At 40.0% G+C, this 24,494-nt stretch overlaps 1 protein-coding gene across 1 annotated transcript in view; it reads right to left on the reverse strand.

Annotated features, from left to right (window-relative positions):
- Positions 1-24,494, reverse strand: part of APPL2 (adaptor protein, phosphotyrosine interacting with PH domain and leucine zipper 2) — a 34,178-nt gene that overhangs the window by 4,535 nt on the left and 5,149 nt on the right. Inside the window, exons 2-15 of the mRNA XM_035891698.1 lie at positions 19,612-19,671; positions 19,043-19,114; positions 17,055-17,142; positions 14,896-14,937; positions 14,718-14,776; positions 13,606-13,752; positions 11,257-11,339; positions 4,493-4,651; positions 3,209-3,397; positions 2,850-2,892; positions 2,716-2,772; positions 2,513-2,601; positions 681-833; positions 505-557 (exon numbers count right to left, since the gene is read on the reverse strand). Coding sequence (XP_035747591.1) covers positions 505-557; positions 681-833; positions 2,513-2,601; positions 2,716-2,772; positions 2,850-2,892; positions 3,209-3,397; positions 4,493-4,651; positions 11,257-11,339; positions 13,606-13,752; positions 14,718-14,776; positions 14,896-14,937; positions 17,055-17,142; positions 19,043-19,114; positions 19,612-19,671 — 1,294 coding nt within the window. The remainder of the gene's footprint in view (positions 1-504; positions 558-680; positions 834-2,512; positions 2,602-2,715; positions 2,773-2,849; positions 2,893-3,208; positions 3,398-4,492; positions 4,652-11,256; positions 11,340-13,605; positions 13,753-14,717; positions 14,777-14,895; positions 14,938-17,054; positions 17,143-19,042; positions 19,115-19,611; positions 19,672-24,494) is intronic.

Below are 24,494 nucleotides of genomic sequence, written 5' to 3' on the forward strand. Positions count from 1 at the left end.
CGAGCAGGGCAAAGTGGGGGGCCTCCTGCGGACCGGGACTGTTCAAAGGGCACAACGGCTGCGTCTGCGTTGCGCAGGACGAGCTGTGTCTGCATTTGCACAAAGATCGTTAAGCATCAGCTTGAGCTGAGCTATGCAGATCCACCTGTGCAGTACGAGAGGCAGGGCAGTCACCCTTTCTAAAGAAGTCAACAGCTACTTTTTAAAAAAAAAAAAAAAGAATGAAAGACAAAACCCAAGCGAGCAAGTCTTTTTGCCTTTAAACATTTAAAATAAAACTAAACTGGAGTGCAGCTTGGACTGTCAAGGGAGAAGGCATTTGTTTTCACAGATAATGATGTTTAAAACGCTGGCTTCTGAAAGGTAACTACCTTCAGCTGTGCTATAGATCAGCTACCGCTGCTCCATGGTGTCAGGTGCTTTTGCTAAGAGACACTGGAGAGCTGACAGCTGAACCAGGCCTAAAATCATGACTGATTTTATCTGGAAAAATGAAGCACTGACCTTCCTCCTCATCTTTGCTGCTGTCTTCAGATTCCCCGAATGGGTTTGAACGCCTAGGAAATAAGAACAAACCTCTTAATTACAGATTCTGGTCACCACACACACATGCTGCAATACCTAATGTTCTCCCCTGAAATCACTCTCTTAAAGTGACCGACCACTGTCTCTGGCCATACCTGCCACCTCTGTTCTGGTCCAGGAATTCCATGGCAGGCAGTACGATATCAAATTGAATCGGTGTTCCGGGAGCAATGAGTTGTGTGGAGTCTTGAGTGCCAGCTGATTCATGAGGAATTATTTTATCGTTTTCCATATTCTTTACATTCTGGCTAAAGTGAAAATGGAAAAAAAAAAAAAAAGTGTTTCAATCAATCAATGACACCCTATCTTTGCTCTGGAAGGGAGATGAGATTACTCAAAAATCCAGAGTGGGACTGAACCAGTACACATAAACATCAGTAAGAGTATTCTCCTATTTACCTGTTGCTGAGGACTCTAGTAAAATCTCAGTTTTATTTTTTTGTACCTAAAATTATTTAGGAAAAAAAGCAAATGCCTGTGTATTAAACCTGAATGCAGAGCAACTCTCTGGGCAGACTTTCAACAATAGGTTGCTGTTTGCCTCCCTGCCCTCCAGTGGCCATATTTACAGCCGCATTATCAGTTCAAACAGCAGAGACCTGGCCTTGTGCCGACGGGTGTCAATGACAATCCTGACGTCTTTTTAAGATCTTACTCAGCCACAGGCTTGTTACAATGTGATAGTTAAGAAGAAGCATTACACGCTGGGTCAGATTTCTTCTTGTACCTTTTCTCAAAGAGAACGAAATGCTAAGTTCCCCACAGCTACAGAAATCGTAACTATACACATCACTACATGAGGTACACTGGGTTTACTAGCAGCATCCTTCTATTTCTAGAAAGTTTTCTAGTTGCATACAGATGTAAAAGTGACTTGGGAGATTACTTGTCAATGAAATAGCTATTTCCTTTGCCCAGTGAAATAAGGTGGCAATACTCTTCTATTTTTAAATCTGCAATCAAAGCAAAACAGCAATAAAATTGGAAAGAAACTGACTGGCATTCCCCATGGCTATAGGGAATCCTTGGAATCTGTAAGCAATCATAATAAAGGGAATCATAAATCATAGTAAAGGCACTGCCCTGAGAGGCAGAAGATCTGGAAAAGGTTTGAATTTCTAGAAGTAAGTATCTGAGTAAGAATTTACAGTTTTCTGGCAAAACTTGCAAAGAAGTCTCTTCATGTTGAAGTCAGTGTGACACAAACCTGCCCTATTTTATTTATTGCACTGCATCTGAAAGCAGGATTTCAGTCCAGCACTGGGAGAAGTCTCTTCATGCATCTGAAAGCAGGATTTCAGTCCAGCACTGGGCTTGAAAGCCGACCCTGATGATGAAGTCTGAAAAATTCCCACTAAGCAAGGTGCTAAGATCATGTGGACACCAAGAAAACGATACATAAATCATGTATTTGAAATATAAGCATATCCTAGAGCATTATTAACAATTTTTGAAGGAGGGGAGCTTCATCGGTTGACCTGAACGAGCACAAGAGAACAACAGTAATTATTCTGACAGCTGTGTAAGGCATTTTCCTGTGACAGATTGACAGGAACTGCTTGAGGTAATACACAATAATATACTTCAATGTATACTGGGGACTCTGCTTTATTACCCACATTACCAATCATTCCCTTACAGCACAGCACTTACAAGTAAAGCATTGTGTTTGTTCCTGAAGAAACAGCAAAATCCCAGTGGCAACTGCAAGGAGCTTCAAAGCTGTGATGTGGAGCAATAAGCGTTACCCTCAACACTTAGCATCTCTTTCAGCTTTCAGTAGGAAACATCAGAAGTAGAGGAATCTGCTGGAACACACAGGCTTGTAAAGCCAGGGCCTAGACAGGGCCTTCTCCTGGGTGACTGCTGCCCTGTAAGATGAGCGTGACTGAGCGCAGTCTCTAGCCCGTTCAAGTGAGAGTGTTACCTGGGGTGGTGAACTTCATGCTTCTTCCCAAAGCTGGTAATGGGTGTCACTGCTTGTAGGGCTGTCTGATTTAACTTGATTGCAGCTGCCTACGAAAACAAGACAGAAGAGCTCCTGTATACACATACTTTACATTGCCACGTAAAGAACAATGGGAAAGCAAGTTGGAAGGAACAGACTGAAAGATGGGAACAAGCTCTCACCTCTGGATTGTCCGTGAGATAGATCTGTCTGGAGATGTTGTTGATGGCACAAATCCACTGGAAGGGAAACATGAAACTGAACTCTTCAAGCTGACTTGTATACAAGAATAACAACATAAAGAAAATAGTTTTACCTCCTCATACTCTTTCTTGCTTTCTGCTTGAAGGGTTATACCCCTAAAATATAAACATAGTGTATCAGTGCTAGCAGTGGACACCAGGACTGTTTGACTCCAAGTCTCATAACGCCACCAAGCTGTCTATCTATTAACCATCAAAGGAACAAAAATCACAAATAAGCTGCAGCCAAAGGATCCTGCATGTGTTGTTCAAGCATTTGTGGGGGAGGATGGGAAGGAACATGCTTTTAATTTGGAAATGCCCTTCTGGAAACGCCAGAAAGGCTTACTATTACAGTAAGGATGTTTTACATGAAAGAGCATCTGAAAGGGTAGGTGTGACTGGCCATCCTCAGATAAAACCTGTCTCATACGCTTTGCCTGTAGGAGTAGTGATCTGAAAGCAGTATCTTCTGTCTTCACAGTCTACAGCCATAACAGAGCAGTTGTCCAGGTCCTGAATCAATCCGCCAGCTACTGCTCCCCGTGGCTGACACATCAAGTTGCCGCCTTGAGTGAAGAAATACAGTCTTTCCCAAGTTGTAGTCACCAGACCTGTTTTACTAAAGAGAAGATGCAGTGATAAAGACTCATTACCATTTAGAAATGAGTCCAAACATATACGAAACTGCAAACATATCCTGATGCTAATCTGAACTTCAACCCTGGTATTTTTTTTTATAATGAGTCTCTGTTAAGAAGTAAAAGCAGCACCTATTCCTAACAGAGACTAATCCTTAATAAAAGCTGAAGAATTAAACTAAGTCCAAACATCTCAAGTTAAAAACATTCTCTGCAGTTAAGGTCTAAAAGAATTACTGGTACTGAGTAACTGACATGAAATGCTATTGAGATGGATTAAAAAAAAATATATATTTATTTTCAAGCTGTAGAGCAGAATGAGCAACCTCAGCACAAAGAATCATCACCCAAAAAAGTATCTTCTGCAAGTAGTATCTCAGAGTCCATCTTCTCCCTAGCTATGGAGTCCTATTATATTGCACTCCAGCTCTTAGAATGCTACGAGAAATCAATAAATGTCCACTCACACACATGCAAAAAAAATGCCAGTCAAATAGAAATAAACTGATATTTAATCAATCACACAAACAGGGTTGCTATATGCCACCAGTATACATAGCTCCTGCAGAAGCTGATGAAAGATTTTATTTGGAAAATCTGCAGAGGTAACTAAACAGTATACGTGGTATGAATTCAAAGTCATGCACTTGCATTGTCCATAAAGCTTTTACTTATGTAAAGAAGGTCATTTATGAAGACATTTATTAACTATAAAATATAGCTGTTTATTTTTGTAAACACTATGTTTTCATTAACCCTAAGAATTGGGAACAATCTGAACCCAGCCCCATCAGTTTCTATTTTTTAGCCACTTGAATGCAGGACATCATCCTTGTAGGTGAATTCAACCAGAAGTAAACTTCTGTTCTCAGGATAACAGTCTCAAATACCTCTGATTTAGTTTAAGCTTCTAAAACACATTTCCAAAGATGACAGAGATACTTAGGAGCTGAAGAGTACAGCTACCACAGTCATTCAGGAACCTCAAACATCATTACCTGAGGAGTCTTACGACCTAAAAAGGTAGCAACTAGTCAGTAACTAAACAAACCAGAGGGCAGCAACAGTCATCTTACTTTCTAAGATTAAGGTAGCCAGCCTTCTGGATGAGATTTCTATTGATAGCAGGTGAAGTTACATCAGAATCTGGGGTGTAAACAGATTCATTAACTGCAATTAAGTCCTGCTGGGATACCCTCATTTTTTCAGCTTCAGCATCCAGCTCTCCCTGTATGCTGGAAAAAAAAAAAAACAAAAAAAAACAAACCACAACAACAAACCCAAAGCCATCATTAGTCAATTTATACCAGGATATATCTAACATCTGTAACCCAAAGTGAACACATACCAGTTGAGATTACACTGGAGAGTAGTGCAAGACAAAGTTTATTTTCAGAGTAGACTTTATAAGAAATATAATGTAAGACTACATGCCCAAGGCTTTCTCTAAGGACTAGATAAATCAGTGCAGTTAGGAAAGAATGGAAGGAAGAGGCATACAATGGGGAACTGCTCCCAGAAAATGTCATCTGAGCCTAAAGAGACAAGATGCATATGCTCTGAAGGTAATAACAATGGTTTAAGGAAAATATGGCTATCTTTGGCAGGCTGGCAGCAAAAGCGCAGCCAGGACTTCCCCTTGCTCTTTATTTTGAAAGTCCAGCTTGAAGATGTTACTCTCAGTATGTCTCATACAGTAGCTCTGCTTTCTTTTTTGCAATTTGTACTAAACGTAGTTACCTTCTTTCCTCAAGCAGGAGAGAGAGAGAACAATCAGAATTATGAGATTGTTCTGTAAACCTGAAATGAGCACACATGAGAAACAAGTACTTCAGTGTTGAGACTGAAGAGTTAAGTTCTATTTTTTGAGCGAGACATCTTATAAATCCGCGCTTGTATGAATTTACACTGCTGAACATGCACAGATGTTGCTCTAGTATAGCAGCACGGTTTGAAGTAGGCTTCACTACAGTATCTCTTGGCTTTCACAGAATTTTGTCTTATTCCTGCAACTGTATAACATGCAGGAATTCCTAAGATCACCTTTAATAAGAGCTGGGCAACCCATAGGAGCAGATGACACCAAACTGGGAACACTGATTGACAGATACGGTAGAGTGGAGGGGTGTTGTTCAGAGACCTTGACATGATGCAGAAATGGGCAGACAGGAACCTCATGAAGTTCAGCAAAGACAAATACAAAGTCCCACCTGGGATGGAATAACCCCATGCAACTGTAAAGAATGGGAGGCACCTGGATAGAAAGCAACTTTCAGCAACGGACCTGGGGGTCCTAGAGGACAAGCTGAACACAAACCAGCACCACGCCCTTGTGGCAAAAAAAGGACAGTCACATCCTGGGCTGCACGAGCAAGAGTATAGCCAGCAGGTCAAAGGTAATTATTATAAAAAAATCAAAGTAATTATTCCCATCTGTTTAGCACTTGTGAGACTCCAACAGGAGTCCTGTGTCTAATTTTGGTGCCTCAGCACATGAAAGACAGAAACAAAGTCAAGCAAAGAGCCACCAAGATGGCTAGCGGGCCAGAACATGTGACATGAGAAGAAGCTGTGAGAACTTTTCTCAGCGTCATGAAATGAAGGCTAAGGGGGGAACCTAACTGCTAGCTTAACTACCTGATGGGAAGGCATACAGCAGATGGAGCTAGACCCTTCTTGGAGGCGGGTAGTGATAGGATGAGAGACAGCGGACACAATCTGTACCCAGATACTGTGTGTGCCATGGGAGATGGGGGGCGGGGGGGTGGGGGGTGGAGAGGGAGAGAGAGATACTGAAAAATTTGACTGGACACAGTACTGAGCCTGACCCTGCTCTCAGCAGGAGAGTCGGACTAGATGACCTCTCGAGGTCCACACTGCACAGCAGCTGTTCTTTGACTTTCAGAGAAACAATACTAGCAAATATTTGATTTCTTCATTAACTTTTCCAAACTTGAGGAGTTATCAACTGCATCCTGGCTACTAGGAAAAGTCATGAGTTGGGAACATAAGAATAGTTGTCATTGCATACCTTAGAAAGTCATTAATATCTGCATCTATGCAATAAGCAACTTTCTCCCTACTTCCTGCCCAAGTGGTTAAACCTTTTGGAGAGCATGAACACATAGCAAAGTCTGCATGCAGCACAACCAAAGATCCATGTAGCCCATCATCCTGTCTCTGCCAGTGGCAAAAAGCCTGTGGAAAAGTACAAAGCAAGTACATACAATTCCTCTCCCATTCTCCTCCCCAGTCTTTTGTAGAAGCTGGCGATATCCTGTAACTGTTGAAGTAATCTAGAGATACAGTGCTGCATTTAAGTCAGCACTAAGCAGTATCTGACTGGCCAGATGAAGAGTCATTCTTGCATCATGGCGTTAGTCTGTTTCATGTTAGCTTATTTCCAGCTTTTCTGCATCTTTAGAAAGCTGAGACTTCCTAAGCTCCCACATCACCTCCAAAATGAGACCAGCTGCATGCATCTTACCACCTAGCCAAGTCATATGAGAGGCTGAGTTATAAAGGCTGAGTAGTACCATCAGATCTGAATTAAAGTAGACCATATTTTGCAAGCTAGTGCCTTTCACCATTATCATTAAATGTCAGAAAAAGAACTATTCAAACTCAATTTTGAAATAAAATGGAACAGCACTGTCTGTTTTTACATAAGCGCTATTTAAATGAATCTTTTGATCAGTCATTTTTGTTGCACCACAAATTGCTTCCAACAAAACTGCCCTGGCATTTTCATGGTTCCCAAAATGGGATTCCTCCTCCTAAGGTGTGTTTCTCTTGTCTCCAAGGTAGAAAGGAGAGAAAAGCTGACAATTCTGAAACTACAGGCATTTGTGGCAATTAGCCCAATTGGTTACTGACAAGATTTTATGATCTGTCCTCTCTTAGGTGTTTTTACAGTTAGCAATATTCACTGTATAAATGAAAATACTTTTAAATATGAAGACTAGATTTCACAATTGGCTTAAGTAGGTGGAAGACTACACCACTGCTGAAATTCTGTAACTGCACAACAGGTCTCATCGGCTTGTTGTTCCAAGAAAACAAATCTGACAGAAAGCTTTTAGCTTGATTACCAAGCAGATCTGACTCACTGAGGCCTTGCAATCCCCGGCACTAAAGAAGGAAAGGAGTGGGCAGCACGGTTTTCAGTGGCTGGGTAATCTTAAGTCATGAAACTATGTCCTGTATCAGTAATTGCTAACCCGCACAGTGTCATTCAGAATTTTGCAAGCTTCTCTTTTGGGTTTTCCAAAGACGTCACGCTCCTGTACTAGTTACATTTGAGTTGTACTTTCCAGCTTTGCTGTGTGACAGACTTAAAACACAAAAACCAGACTCAGCAAACCAACTGAGCAGCCTATTTTTGCTTCCATTTACTACTGTGTACCATCCAGAATTCAAATCCATCAGACTTTGGAAAACAAGGGCTTATTCTATGGAGAGGATCCAACAGTAGGATCTTCACTGTGCCTGTAAGACACAAGCGAGGTGCTCTAGCCTTACTAAATAAAGAGCACTTTTCAATGGAGTTTAAAATCTGTCCTCCAGTCTGTACAAATGCTACGTAGACCGTAGAGGGACTTACTTCAGAAGTGAGTGTGAAAAGATGTATAAACAAGTATAGAGGTACAGGAAGTAAAGAATCATTTACTGAAAGCATCTACTATACAGGGACATTACTTATAACACTGTTCTCAAATGAACAAGTATGCCTTATTTATAATGCCACCAGAGTCAGAATAAATAATGATTTGGATACAGTACAATATGAAAGGTACGAGCAATAAAGTGAAGGACTCAGTTCAGTGTTCCAGATGATTTAAAATAAATTATTAATGTTCTCTCTAATATGATTACATTTTAAATGTAAAGTTTACATTTACAGTGACTGAATTATAAAGAAAATGTCAAATCTTCATTGAGGGTCAGGGAGAAAAAATAATTAGGAGTACAAAAGTGAGGCAGTTCATTAAAATAAGGACTGAGCCAAAGCAGATTGAAGTCAGTGTACCAATACAGCCTATACTGGATGCAATGAACAGGTTTTCTAGGGCAAGGACTTCTGTTTGCCTCGTGTAGCTAGAGAGAGAGAGATCCTGAAAAATTTGACTGGACACAGTACTGAGCCTGACCCTGCTCTCAGCAGGAGAGTCGGACTAGATGACCTCTCGAGGTCCACACTGCACAGCAGCTGTTCTTTGACTTTCAGAGAAACAATACTAGCAAATATTTGATTTCTTCATTAACTTTTCCAAACTTGAGGAGTTATCAACTGCATCCTGGCTACTAGGAAAAGTCATGAGTTGGGAACATAAGAATAGTTGTCATTGCATACCTTAGAAAGTCATTAATATCTGCATCTATGCAATAAGCAACTTTCTCCCTACTTCCTGCCCAAGTGGTTAAACCTTTTGGAGAGCATGAACACATAGCAAAGTCTGCACGCAGCACAACCAAAGATCCATGTAGCCCATCATCCTGTCTCTGCCAGTGGCAAAAAGCCTGTGGAAAAGTACAAAGCAAGTACATACAATTCCTCTCCCATTCTCCTCCCCAGTCTTTTGTAGAAGCTGGCGATATCCTGTAACTGTTGAAGTAATCTAGAGATACAGTGCTGCATTTAAGTCAGCACTAAGCAGTATCTGACTGGCCAGATGAAGAGTCATTCTTGCATCATGGCGTTAGTCTGTTTCATGTTAGCTTATTTCCAGCTTTTCTGCATCTTTAGAAAGCTGAGACTTCCTAAGCTCCCACATCACCTCCAAAATGAGACCAGCTGCATGCATCTTACCACCTAGCCAAGTCATATGAGAGGCTGAGTTATAAAGGCTGAGTAGTACCATCAGATCTGAATTAAAGTAGACCATATTTTGCAAGCTAGTGCCTTTCACCATTATCATTAAATGTCAGAAAAAGAACTATTCAAACTCAATTTTGAAATAAAATGGAACAGCACTGTCTGTTTTTACCTAAGCGCTATTTAAATGAATCTTTTGATCAGTCATTTTTGTTGCACCACAAATTGCTTCCAACAAAACTGCCCTGGCATTTTCATGGTTCCCAAAATGGGATTCCTCCTCCTAAGGTGTGTTTCTCTTGTCTCCAAGGTAGAAAGGAGAGAAAAGCTGACAATTCTGAAACTACAGGCATTTGTGGCAATTAGCCCAATTGGTTACTGACAAGATTTTATGATCTGTCCTCTCTTAGGTGTTTTTACAGTTAGCAATATTCACTGTATAAATGAAAATACTTTTAAATATGAAGACTAGATTTCACAATTGGCTTAAGTAGGTGGAAGACTACACCACTGCTGAAATTCTGTAACTGCACAACAGGTCTCATCGGCTTGTTGTTCCAAGAAAACAAATCTGACAGAAAGCTTTTAGCTTGATTACCAAGCAGATCTGACTCACTGAGGCCTTGCAATCCCCGGCACTAAAGAAGGAAAGGAGTGGGCAGCACGGTTTTCAGTGGCTGTATAATCTTAAGTCATGAAACTATGTCCTGTATCAGTAATTGCTAACCCGCACAGTGTCATTCAGAATTTTGCAAGCTTCTCTTTTGGGTTTTCCAAAGACGTCACGCTCCTGTACTAGTTACATTTGAGTTGTACTTTCCAGCTTTGCTGTGTGACAGACTTAAAACACAAAAACCAGACTCAGCAAACCAACTGAGCAGCCTATTTTTGCTTCCATTTACTACTGTGTACCATCCAGAATTCAAATCCATCAGACTTTGGAAAACAAGGGCTTATTCTATGGAGAGGATCCAACAGTAGGATCTTCACTGTGCCTGTAAGACACAAGCGAGGTGCTCTAGCCTTACTAAATAAAGGGCACTTTTCAATGGAGTTTAAAATCTGTCCTCCAGTCTGTACAAATGCTACGTAGACCGTAGAGGGACTTACTTCAGAAGTGAGTGTGAAAAGATGTATAAACAAGTATAGAGGTACAGGAAGTAAAGAATCATTTACTGAAAGCATCTACTATACAGGGACATTACTTATAACACTGTTCTCAAATGAACAAGTATGCCTTATTTATAATGCCACCAGAGTCAGAATAAATAATGATTTGGATACAGTACAATATGAAAGGTATGAGCAATAAAGTGAAGGACTCAGTTCAGTGTTCCAGATGATTTAAAATAAATTATTAATGTTCTCTCTAATATGATTACATTTTAAATGTAAAGTTTACATTTACAGTGACTGAATTATAAAGAAAATGTCAAATCTTCATTGAGGGTCAGGGAGAAAAAATAATTAGGAGTACAAAAGTGAGGCAGTTCATTAAAATAAGGACTGAGCCAAAGCAGATTGAAGTCAGTGTACCAATACAGCCTATACTGGATGCAATGAACAGGTTTTCTAGGGCAAGGACTTCTGTTTGCCTCGTGTAGCTACAAGATCAAACACTATAGGCCCCAAATCCTTATTTGGGAGGTTAATGGGTTATTGTTACAGTATTACTACAGAAGACCCAGCAAGTATAAATACCTCTCATTCAGAATGCACTTTAGCTCTATTACATTAATTCTGTTAACCCATTTCAAGCCCAGATTCCATGCTTTGCATCCGTGAAGAGACACAGGGATGTAAGAAAGCCTGTGAACACTGGTTCATGGCTATACTGTAAAAATACCCTCTGCAGTGCACTGATAGCATTTTCCTTCACATGTACGAACATACCTCCTTTCCACCTGCCGCTTTAACAAAATATGGCCAACAATGCAATGCAAGCATGGAAGGATTCTCATAAGAAAGGAACAGAGGCACTCTCTGTTACGTGCTGAAGGTTACAGCGCTAGAGTATTGTGTTACCTTTGAACCATGTCTGAAACAGATGACAAAAAGCTGTCCATTCTCTTGGAAAACATCTCTGCTCCTTTCTTAAAAAAGTTGATCTGGAAAAAAAAAACAACAAACCAACAACGACACTGGAAGTTATCTTGGCTTTGGCAGACAAATAACAGATTGTGGGGAATGTATTAACAGCAATCCCACTATGACTGATACTTTTGGCTGACGATCAAACACATGGTCAAAACAGCTGCATTGCCTTTCTTTGTACTTCTCATTTTTGCAGCTTTCCACTCTTTCACACACCCTTTTGCACACAGATAAGCTATTGGCTGCTGACAGGTATGTTCCCATGAACTTGCTAAATGACTGAAATAAGGGAACAGGTAGCCCTCTCCCATGCTAGCACGGTGGAGAATTGGGTCTCGTGGTGTTATGAGCTACTGTGTGCAATGTCACCATATCAAAAGGAATGGAACACAAATCATCCATTAGTTTTAGTAGTCCAACCTGGACTACCAACTCCAATCTGGAAATTTTATACTGCTATAGCAAAGTCAGTCAGGAAAGTGATGAAGTGCAGCTGTGCTAGCAGAAGCCTCCAGGACAATCAGTTCTATCAGCTACAGATTTAACATGGATTTTGTTCTACTGAAGGAGCTAAAAAAAGCTACTAAGGCCAAAGTGCACATTTTGTGACAGAAGATGAATTCACTTAGCTGGTACAGCTCAGCAGGCACGCAACTGCAGCAAAGCGCTCAGTGTAGACTTGACCTTGGATTACCTGCTGTGGGGCACACAGTCATAGTTAGGATCTACTGGCAACTGTGTGAAACATGGACATAGCTAGCGCATGTGTGCAATTAATTAGCTTTAAAAAAAAAAAAAATTAAAAAAAAAAAATCAGTGCTACTCCAGGAAGAGATGTAAAAGCAAATTCTTGGCTGTTAAGCAATTTATTAGCTATTTCATCCAAATTTACTTGTGATTCCACTCCATTTCCCTAACCCTGGGACGTGGGATTCCTCTTACCTGTAACTCAGATTTCTGCAACCATGTTATTGACCACAGACTCCCTTTACAGGCAAAGGAGAGAAAGCACGCTCTCTTAAAGAATGATTCACCTATTCTATTTCAGCAGCCTGCTTCAGGAGGGAAGAGCTCTAAATTCCACTGATAGCAGACTGACACACCTAGCTTAGATGTTGATGTCAATTTTCAGTCAAATAAACCCTGTATTAACCACTGCTTCTTCCAAAAACTTCTTACGGCCTGGTCATTCATTGGAAATGTGAAATATCAGACCCATGTTTTGAGTAATTAATAAACTGAAGGGTGGTTCACAGTATTTAAGCACCAATATCAACTGGCTTCTGGCTACTCAGTCATTCCCATGACAACCTAAGGCCTTCCTATGAAAAGCACTGAGATATGACAGTTTTGCCAGATAAAATACAGAGAAAGAAAGTTGTTTGGCTTCCGGTAAAGGAAACTGATGCAGTTCTTTCACTTAGTATAATTACAGCAGAGACCAGCATGAACTCCTGTGGTGGGGTAAGTGACTGAATTCTCATTTATTACCTATTTTATATAGGGCACACAATCTGCAGAAGACACAGGACAATAGAGATGATGATCCACACTACAATCTCAAACAGAGCACTGCCTCCATTTTGCCCATTTTCACAGCCCAATTCTCATTTTCCCAATGCTTTTCTTCATCAACGTCGAAGCACAATAGACCCTTAAAATGGGTAGTAATGAGAATCAAGTGCTGTGAAAATACTAGTTTGTTGATCCTCCTGACATCCTGGAGAGTCATTATTACTGCCGCATTTTACAGATGTTAGAAATGCTCTATCAAATTGCTGACAGAATTAAAGGTTAGAAAGAGAATTTTCCAGCCTTATGTTCAATCCATTCTACTGTTTTGTCCTTCCAGTTCCTCCAGTGCATGCTCTGTTCCCTATCATGCACGCTCCTCATCAGTATGCTGAACATTATGTGCCAGGAAGGGAACTGCTACATAGGAGAGTTTGTGCAGACAGAGTAAACAGTGGAAGTAAATGCTGCTGCACTGATAGCTTAGCTGGGAAAAAATTAACCCTGGGCTGATTTTGCATATAAGTGCATTGGATTTTTCTTTTCATTGGTTTCTTTCCTGAATATCTAAACATTCAACTATCTGCCACAAACAAAATCAGTTGTTAGAATCTCAGCAAGCTGAATAAAAGATTCCCCTCACCCCCGGCCCTGTTATCATTTGTCTGTTCTCAAAAAAAAAAAAAAAAAAAAAAAAAATCCAGAGCTAAGTTGTTTTACTTTTCCCAGGGACATGTTTAAGTGATATAGATGCTTTACTGTCCATACCTGTCCTCGTGTATATCCTAGCATAGGTTCCATCATTGCCACTCTCTTCCTGTACTGCAGTGCATTCAGGGCACAGTAATATTGCAGTGATGAAAGGTGCTGCTTTCTTCTTGCATTTGCCACTTCTTTTGCCACTTCTGCCTTAAGCTGAATAAAAATTGATAAAGAGGTTGACAAAGTGTTACTGTGCTGGATATATTTACAGATTACTTTCAAGTTATCTTTAAACAGCTCATTACAGAACTTCTCCACATTAAAATGAAGGATGAGAAACTAAGAAAGCAAATTCAAAACCCAAAGCAAGTACTTCAAGCCCTTCTCTGGCAAGATACTTAAGCATTTGGACAGACCTTGTGGCTATAAACTATGTAACTACCACAACTAAAATTCTGTGTCTGATCTCAGTGCAAAAAATTTATTTGCAGCTGAGATCACAACACAAGCCTACAGGTGCAGAATTCAGGGATGAACAATTCACAATATGTTATATCACAATCTGTTCTGTAATGCATTTGCTTTAAAGGACCAGTCTTGTAGAACTGATGCACACTTAGGATAGGGCCAATCCCATACATTTTGGCATACAGGGATGTATTTTGGGGTAGTGGTCCAGAGGGCAAAGAAGAAGAAATCTGAAACAATCACATCAACAGTTATGTGTACTGTAAGTGGAATGACAATCCATACAGAGAGATTTAGCAGGAAGGTAGATGCAAAAAAAATGGAATGCTTTATAAACAGCAGACACAAGGCTTCATGACAGTTCACAATGAATCATACCCAATTATACAGCATCATCACATCAGCTGTACAACAGTAGGCCTGTACAAATCTATTTATAGCCATTTGGATTGCCTCTGTCTGAAGAGCTCCCCTGGATCTGAAGGGTTCTCGTTCAGCACAATACTTGATCACTTGCCTAACTTGAAGAAACCAGGTATAACTTTGCTGAATTGATGTTTAAAAGCTTTGTGTCTGCTTGGAAATGAAATCACAAGTACTCTTGAGCTACTGTGAATTTAACTGATGAACACTCCAAAGTTCGTAAGTGAACAATGATGCAGACAGAACAGCTGATACAAAGTTTTCCTTTTCCCTGTCACGTTCATTACCTTTTCATTTTCTTTCCTTTTCGGTAACCTGCTATACTTTGCCATGGACACGTCATGTTCTGTAGACAAGGAATATTATTTCTTTTAGAAATGTGATGTGTGTGTGCGTAGATTAAAAATGTCTTCTGTGATACAACAGGTGCACACCATTAGAAACAAATGAAACAGGGAAACATACCATTGCTAGCAAGGCCAAAAAGGTCCTTCAATGTGCTTACTTCTGGAAAAGAGAAATCAAATATTCAAAGTAAAAAGAGCTGTAAACACTTTGTTCGACTGAGACCATTTAGGGAATATTTAATGCCTAAGTCACTCCAATCCTTTCAAAGAAGAGATGTGCAAGTTGTGCCTGTCTTGAAAATGATAAACCAGATCAGCTGCTGGAGAAATAAATAGGGAGATAGCAAATTAAGAGTCGAGTGAGTTTACTTGATCGAACAAGTTACCACTATGAAGAAGACTCCTTATCTGCCAGTGTAATATGCCCAAAGTAGCACCTTTCCAGTATGCCTGTTATGACAGAAGGCCCAGCACTATCATAAAAGATGGGCAGTTCTGAACAACTTCCTGACAATGCTTATGTGATACTGAGAAATCTAAGTCCCAGAGACATAGGAACTAAGCCCCTTCCTGTACGTGAATCTCCATCAATGTGGAACATTTTTTTGCTAAGTTTCGCTCTGAAAAGAAATATGTATCTGTCACATCTGACTGCTGGCTATGATGCTTACATAGCAAACACTGGCCTGAGTTTCTGATGCAGGTAGAAGGAAGAGAAGGTAAACAGGCAACTCAACTTTCAAGTGTTGGCCACAAGCTACTCTCAGTGTCCATACCAATGTATGCTGCAACTGGTGAAACCTTCTAAAAAAGCTTCAGAGAAAGCACATTCGCAAGAATAGACATTATGCAACTGTGAAAAGAATAAAGAGAAATTGTACGTTGTCATCAAGGTCTCTGGTTATTTGTAATCACCTACACATTAATCAGCTTCATGCCACCACCTTCTCCTCAGAACACTTCCTCATGACTCTAATGCAGAAAGACAGAAATTCTTCTCAGGTGTGACTAACCTGTACCTAGAGGTTTCTACAGTATTCAATACATACACATAACAAGAACAAAAGTAAAAACAAGAACACAGTTAATCTTCCTTGTTTAATCCTACGATGAAATTTCAATATGGCCAGGCCTCTACTAAAAATGCTGTTCTACAGACTGTGTCAGAGAAGAATGGAGGTTGTGAAGGATGGATAGAACAAAAAAGATTTTGACATCCAGGGAAGCTGAAGAAACTTTCACTTTTTGTCATGAAGCAGCTGAGGCTTTGGTTGAGGACTTCACTCACATTTTCTTTTTACGTCTTCTTTCATGAACCGAGTGGCAGTATCCGTAAAGGTGGGAGCAGAATCGCTGTATCAGTGAAGCCACATTAAAGAGGTGGAAAAGTGTTTATAGAACCAAGATCTTACCATCCAAATACTGCTTTATAGTTGACATTATTTTATAAATAAGACCTCCATTAATGTCTTCACAATTGCAAATGAGATGATATGATATAAGGAACCTTAATTAGTCGCTATTTTGCTGTAGTTTTTTTGTCTCCCATCAAAATGATGTCTTTAAAAAAGTACATAAACAGGACTGAGCCTAGTGAGTTGAGAATTGGACTTAAAAAAAAATAAAAACAAAATGCTGCAGTAAAACCTCATGTTTTTGTTGCATGAATAGGTGTCCTTGACCTCGAATATGAACTTCTTTCTTTTGAAATTACACCAAATGTTTGCATTATTGCTCTGCTGTTTAAGTAATGAATTTCCAAGTTTGTGCAATCAGGTTACTTGGAACTACCCTTGGATGGCAAGGATTTAAAGTGGACTGGTTTGTTAAAAGGGAGGGAATATACTATACTCTGAAGTTAAAAAAGCGTTCTTGCTTGTGCTTTTCAAACAAACCCAAACTTCTGAAGTGGGATAAAAACTGTTTGCAAGCCAGATCCACTGCTAAATTTTCCTTCTTTAGGCCATTATAACATCAATGACTTCAGTAAAATTACACTACTGTAAAAGCAGAGTGACCCAACAAAGAACAAAGCTGTCTATTTTCAAGCTTGCACCATATGGTGCATAAAATGTTATGTGGTGAACTTGCACTATTTAAGACTGAGTAAAAGGATGCACCTGTCAGTGAAATTCTGCAGCAGAAAAAAAACCAAAAACGTAAAAAACTTTTCTGTGAATCAAAGAACAAATTACTGTATGACATTATGCCTCAATTTATTATGAAATAAGCAAGAAAGAATACGTAAGGAAAATTAAAACTTAAAATAAAATTTACCTGTGAGATCCTTTTCCCGAAATTGTATTATTGGTAGAACCATTGTATCTGCAAGCTGTTTTGCCAATTCAGAGTGAAGAATATTGAGCTGAAACAGAGAATAGAGGAATGCCCTAAGACACATAGCACTCTACAGCTGTTGAAGGAGCACACTTGCCATTTGTGCCCAGCAGATAAAAAAAGGATATTATGTACTTGAATGCTTAAAATAAATTTCTCAAAATATGCAAGACAGATGGGGATTTTCCCCTAAATGCTTAATTCCTGCCTGGTGTTTGCCAAGGATCCAAGAACCTTTCAGTTCCCACATACCGTATTAGGGCAATTCACTTGACCACTAATGCTAATGCTTAACCCAATAGGATTTAGTCTGTAATTAGCCTTTTTTAACCAGTCTCTACACCAGAGGGTTACAGTCCCACCGCCATGACTAGAAACTCTTTCCATTTATGAGGGTTACCCGGGACACAATCACAACAGGGAGCAAACACAATGAAAGGTCCCATTCAAATATTTTTCCTTCAGAGCAGTTTCCCGTTCCTGTTTTTGCAAGCGTTTCTCTAAAATTCAGCATATTGAAACATATTTTAAAGCACTCGCGTGACACTGTTTAGGATAAAGGCAAGGCTCTCATTTCAGCAGTGGCATGCTAAGAATATTAGATGGGTTCAGGCAGGACAGCTATCAATCACACTGCCCGAGCACCTGATACTACAAACTAGGAGTGTGCTACATGCTGACATGATACTCTGCCCACTTGCTCACAATATCCTGGAGGCCTCTAGATGGAGTTATGCAGGTAAGGATGAAGTCAGTATTTCCCACAAAACTAAACCAGGACAATTGAATGCCTGTAGAACAGACTACTGAGAAACGGGTACAGGGGGTAGCTAACACACAGAAAAGGAGGCTGAGGAATGGAGCAAATTCTTGTGAGGGGAAAATGGGACCGACAGAACGGAACAGACAGGCTCTCAGCCTGCTGCTCCCAAATGGAACGGTTCTCTTGTATCTGGGAAGGAGAGAGTTCTTGTTTTGATTTATTCATAGTTCACATAGACAAGCACAAGACTTGTGATTTTAAGTGCTCCTTTCAAGTATCCCCTGAGAGCAGACCTGCAGCAGGAGAAGCTTAAGGAAAAAGTTAACCTTTGGGATTCCTCTCACTATACTGTTAGAGCTATCTATGGGCTCTAAAAATTTTAACATTTTTTTGCCCCACAACCCTCCTGTCTCCTCTCCTCTCCCCAAAAGTAGACCTCAATATAGCCTTTTGCCTTCTTAATGAAACTAGAAAGTAGACTAACAAGAGCAACAATACTTCCCTGAAGGCACAGCTCTGCTCACAACAGAAAGAGTAATGCAACAAATGATACTTAAGCAACAAGGACCTAGATACTAAGGTTATACTGAAACGTTATACGGGCAGGTCTTACAAAAGCATTTAGAAAGACTCTCAGTACTCAGCAACAACCTACAGAGAGTTAAGCGTACACCACACACAACTGTAGTACCTAAGCTGCCTTCAGCAAGCATTTCTCCTCCAGACATCTCTGTATTCTGCGTCATCTCACAGAAAATAAACTGCAACTTTAGCAATTCACAGCTGCCTTGCCTCCACCCCTGGCAGGTTTTGGCTCAAGTTGCAGGGCTTAGAGCTTAAAAATGTAAATGTCATTTTTAAATGGAATTAAATTAAAAATGGCCCCAGCCTAGATTAAAGTTCCTGTTTCAGTCTCTTTTCTAATTCCACTATTTAGGAAGTTCAGCTTTGCTCTAAGGACAGCATGTGGGACAAAGCCACAGAAATAGCTCTAACCATTACAAGGGGTGATATGATACTTCTTTTCCCCCAATTAAATGATTATATAAAACTCAGGCACAATCTAGCCTTCAGTGGAAAGGCTCCGAACCAAAAAGACAAAGACCAAAATAAAAGCCACCAATATTCTATGTTGTAAAAATAGAATACTGGCAATTCAAATTACCTCATCCACAACTTTTGAAAAGTAATGAAGGGTGGATATCACTTCTTCATCTCCTTTACCTAAGGCAAAATGCTGAAAACAGAAACACACATTTGGTCCGTAAATCAATAAAGGTGAGTAAAAAATACAACACATGTTTTACTACAAAGGTAACGAATACTCCTTCAAAATGCAATAATGATAAAACTAAATGGAAAAACAGTAACTCATTAATACATACTCTTTTACCCTGCTCCTCTTCTTTTAAATAAATGGATTTTGGACAATATTTAATTAATGCTTATTATACTCACTTTAAAGTCATAGTCATACAATATGAACAAACAGGCTTGCATCTTCATAAATTTGTTAACTCATATTTTGCACCTTTTTTTTTTTTTTTTTTTTTTTTTTTTAGATTCTCAGAAGTGACCTAACTCCCTTGAACATACTGGGGAATTTTACAACAGCCTTCACATGAAACCAAGTAAAGCCAGTGCCCTAAGCACTTTCGGAAACCACACTATTTACACAGACTTCTTTGCAAGTGCTGAGGTGGAAAAGAAATCAAAGGCATATGTTGAACATACCTGCTTTTCATAGGCAAGGAGCTGCTTCGAAAGCTGTTGTGTGGCAAGACACATTTCATTCTACAAACAAAAGTGTCATATTAATAGAAATAATGAAAGGTCTTCAGCTCTGTTGTTACTACTACTTCGTTCGTTACCAGCTTCTTGGCTGAATCTGCAACTACTTACACAAACGTTCAGTTGTATGTAAACAACCAGTCCCAAAATACCTGCATAGAGAAGCAATAATAACAGGTACACTTCAGACCTAATCAACACACAGTTCGTTTACCTACTTTCAATAGAGGTAGGATTTGGGATTTAGTTTTGGGTTTGGATTCACCCCTTCTCTCCCCAAAAATAACAAAACTAGAACACCCTCAAACGTGTAAGCTGTCATACTAGCATAAGAATGTTTCGTATTAGTTAATCATCTTTCCCCAAAAGCCTACAGCAACAAAGAGAACCAGTAAGTGTGCTTTTATATAATGCATTCACGCTCAGGCAATGTACTGATGTAATTACAGTGCTTTAAGTTGATACAGGAGTACCAAACAGCACCTAATTCTGTATTCTCATGGCTAAACTGGCCAAAGAAAGTACACACATCCTTAAAATGTGCTTACGCAAAGCAAGCCTTGTAGGAAGGTTGTATGATTTTGCTTGACAGCTGGGAAAAACTGACAAGCATTTGGATATGTCAATCTTTACTCAATGTATTCCTAACATTAGTATATCAACTCTTCTGCTCCTGATTTGTTAACAATGACTGAAATAAAAGAAAAAGGGGAAGGGGGGAACTGGGATCTGTCATAACCCATCAGATCCTTCTCTTCCTCAGTAATGCAGAAAACTGATCATTTTTCATTTAATTTCATTTTAAACCTTAACATAATCCATTCCTCTTTCCAAATACATAAGGCCACAAAGAGTTTGTAAAACTCAGAGCGATCTCTGAACTGCTTTAATAGCACCCTTTCTGCTGGGTTTGGTACAGAAAATCATTAAAACTGGGACAGAGTTTGTGTGCTTTCTTGTTCTCCCTTGTCATCCAGAGCACACAGAGCATGGCACAGTTAACTATCTGGGTCAGAGATTCTGAAACGCCCTTTACTTTGGCCTGATGCCACCTCTGACGTACTGTGCTACAGCCTGGTGCTTCTGCACCACCCTGGCATGCCAGGAAGGACGGTTAACATGGACAGCAAGGCCCAAACACTTAAGCCAGAGTCTTAAGTATGCCCAAGTGTTCAGGAAGAACAAAGAGACGTAGCCACAGCCTAGGTAACAGCAGCTGTCTGTGAACACATGGCAGAAAAAGATGGGTGAGCTAATTCTGGCCAACTTAAAACACTATGGTGGTAATACTCACAGGTGGCTGGAGTAGGAGAGCAGAGGCCTTCCAAGGTACAAACCAGGGCTCAGAACTGAGTTAATCTGGGTCCAAGCTCAGATCATGTGCACCCCATGACTGTTCTCACCTCGCAGTGATGGATTATTCTTGTTTCTTGCCTCAGACCAATGACTAATGAGCATTACACTTTCATACAATAATGCTGCCAAGGAGTCACAGAAGATTTGGAGGTCGGTTATGCAGACTGCGTAGTTTTTAATATGAAAAAGCTTTACACAAACATTTGGCATTGAAGTATTTGCCAAGCCAGTAGATGGAAAAGGATGTTGTGCTTTATAATAGATTAGCAAACCTTGTTAAGGGCTCGGGCAAGGATAGGAATGAACCTTAACTATCTGCTCCCAAGCTATAAGAACACCTGAGAGACTTTGCCACCTTCAAAGTGGGAGCTAGCGAGCATGACTTGATGACAGGAAGGATGAGACTTTCTATGGGGACGGATGACATGAAAAGGGTTTGTTTGTTTGTATGCATGTGGGTGGAGTCCAAAGATGAATTTAAGATTACAAAAAGAAACAGAGGTTCTCAGACCTAAGGTCTTTTTTGTAAACACAACCTCAAAGATAGAGCTGAGTAAGAGCTGCAAGAAGACTCATCCTCACACAGCAACTGTGATGCCATCCGTCAGTCGTACAGCTGGGTCAGGGTGAGAGAAATTTTTTGAAATAAACTGACTGCTAGAAACATGCCTCTTTTTCCCCTTTTTGTTTCAGTTCACTTATTCCTGCAAAGTCTGTTCTGAATTTGGAAAGTAAATGCTTCTGGCTTACACTTGTTAACAATAATAGAAGCTTCAGAATAACATGCTGACACCAAAGGCATCCTATTCCTTTGTGTTAGCCATCCTCAAAGCTTCTACCAGTTTGGGTTTTGGAGACTACCAGATCCTCAATTTCCTCACCCAATATCCAAAGAGTAACACAGACCATCATTACTCATCCATGTGGGACAGTTTGAAGACAGACAATGCAAAGAGGTGTATGGAAGAAGCATCTTCCAGTCATCACCACTCCTCAGGAACAGTCTCCAGTATGCGACAGGATAACGGGGGAACACACAAACCCTGAGGGTCTCAAAGGGGGTTTAAGTTAACAACATTGTATCAAGCGTACGATCAGGTGACATTCAGACCCCAAGCAGACATTCACGGCATGCTACTCCAGGTACAGAACAAACTGATGGAAGGGCCTGACATATAATATGCTTTGGGATTTGGGGACAACAGTTCCACACATCACTGATACCCTGTTCATGCCAGCAGGTCACATTTTTCATTTATAGGCTCGGTTCTTTGTGTCAGGACACCACAAACAAACTTGTTACTCAATCCTCGTCCATGTGGAAGAGTTAATCCTGGGTCCTTCATCCTCCCTCCCAACCTCTGCCAGACTTTGTTCCCATTAGAGATACAAAATTACATCACTAGGGGGAAACAAAAAAAAGCAACAACGAAACATACACACTCCCCAAATGGTGGTAAGCAAATCAAATTAAGCTAGCAAATTGAAACACAGCCACATTGGAAGGAACAGGAAGGAGGCAAAGTGCTCTGCTGACCTAATGGTAATACTGCATTGCTAGCACGCTAATCTGGGAAAGTTTGGTTTAATCCTCCTCCCATTTCTTCCTAATCAGCCTTCTCCCCCTCTTCCCCCCGTACTAATCAGTCTCAAGACTTAAAAGTTATTTGCATTGCTTCAACTGACAGATCCACTAAACCCAGGCAAATTATTTTAACAGATTTTAATCTATTTACAAGACATTTTCCCATGGAATACAGCAACATTCACTTCTTTTACTCTGAAATGACTGAAATTCAGTATACCACAGCAAAATAAAAGCTACTATACAATCCTGACTGCCTGCTCACCTCTCTTCCACACTACTTTGACACTTCAAAAGTCATCAAGCATTTCTGGAGTGGGAGAGCTATTGACAAGAAGACGTTATCAGGCAGAAACCCAATAAAATCCTGAACAGAAATCCAAGCATTCTAAATGAAGGCAAAATTAACCAGTACGGGGCCCCGCAAATACATTCATTTTCACTAGATGATTTTTACTTAGCAGGGAAAATGTCATTGCAGCATTAATGTAAAAAAGCATACTAGAGGGAAAGAAGAAAGGACTGTATGCAAACAGATATCAAGCAACCAGTAATTATTACAGATGTGCGGACTGCTTTTTCTTTTTTAACCTTGGCTGATGTGCTAGGGCATGCTAGCCCTAGGAAAAGGTTTTTATAAAGTTCGCTAACACCAGTTCACATAGATAAGGTAATGGAAGTGGTGTCTTGAATCTAGTGTTAATCTACAAGAAATGAAAAAACAACAGATTAAAAGACATTGTTTAATTCTCAAGTTATTTCAGTACCTCACCCTGCCTTCAAATAAGTCAGCAAGAAAATGTCCAACTGTTATTTTCTATTCTAGTGCCAGAGCAAAGGCATGTGATTTTTCTGGGTTGATTCCACCTTCTTCATTATCACCTTTATTCACCAAGCTGTTCCTATCATCAGAAGAGAGTGTGATTTTTCTGTAACCCATTTGTAATAAAATCTCCATGCCGTTAACCATTTACCAGGGACACAGTCCATTCCTTCTTAGGGTCTCTCTTTATATTTTTTCCAAAATAAACTCTGAGGGCTAATACACTGAAGTCAAAAAGATATTTCCATAGACAGTCACCTAACAGACTCCAGATTTGAGGGCATGTAAAGGATTAAGTTGAGCTATAAATTAACTTCTAAAGACAGAGAGCTATTGCAGCATGTCCAATTCCAATCCCAATATAATGAAGCTTTCTGCAAAGCTACTTTCCTACTCCAGCTAAAGCTGGCATTTTTAAAACTCTGCAAGTAACCAGCACACAGAACTGCCAAAGGCTTCCCCATGTAAACAAGCATGATACTGGTAAAGGTATTTATTCATGCACCCTGTACGTGCAGAATGACACGTAATAAAATTTGGCTTACATCTAGGAAAGCTTAATGCCTCATAAATGAGAAAAAAAAAACAGGCAGGTGGTTGAAGGAGGAGGTCCATGAGGCAGTTTGCAGCCTTCTCATCTTTTCAGAACTAGAGAACACATTTACCTTCAAAAATGGGCACAGCACAGAAAGAACTGGCTCTTGTTACAACAGTTTATGCAGCTCTGTCTACATGTGCATGTCATCTTCCTACAAAATGAAGAGTTCTCTAGCAATCTAGTAAATGTTACAGTCCTACAGGCTTAGGTTTGCATACTAAATAGCTTGGAAACATGAAACCAAGGGTGAGAGAAGCTAAGTCCCACCAGCATGCTCAGGCTGCCCAGCGTTTTACAGTATCAGGCTGGCATATGGCTTGCCCTGCTGCTGATTCACAGTGTGGCATTCAGTCTTCACAAATGTCAATGGTTCAGCAAAGGATCATCTAATAGCTTCAAGAAACAGAAGACACTAGTCAAAACTCTGTTGTAAAACAGCAAAAGCAACTACGGTAGGATGGCTA

The sequence above is a fragment of the Egretta garzetta genome, unplaced genomic scaffold (genome assembly GCF_000687185.1).
Source record: "Egretta garzetta isolate BGI_Z169 unplaced genomic scaffold, ASM68718v1 scaffold1603, whole genome shotgun sequence".
In the NCBI taxonomy this organism is placed as follows: Eukaryota; Metazoa; Chordata; class Aves; order Pelecaniformes; family Ardeidae; genus Egretta; species Egretta garzetta.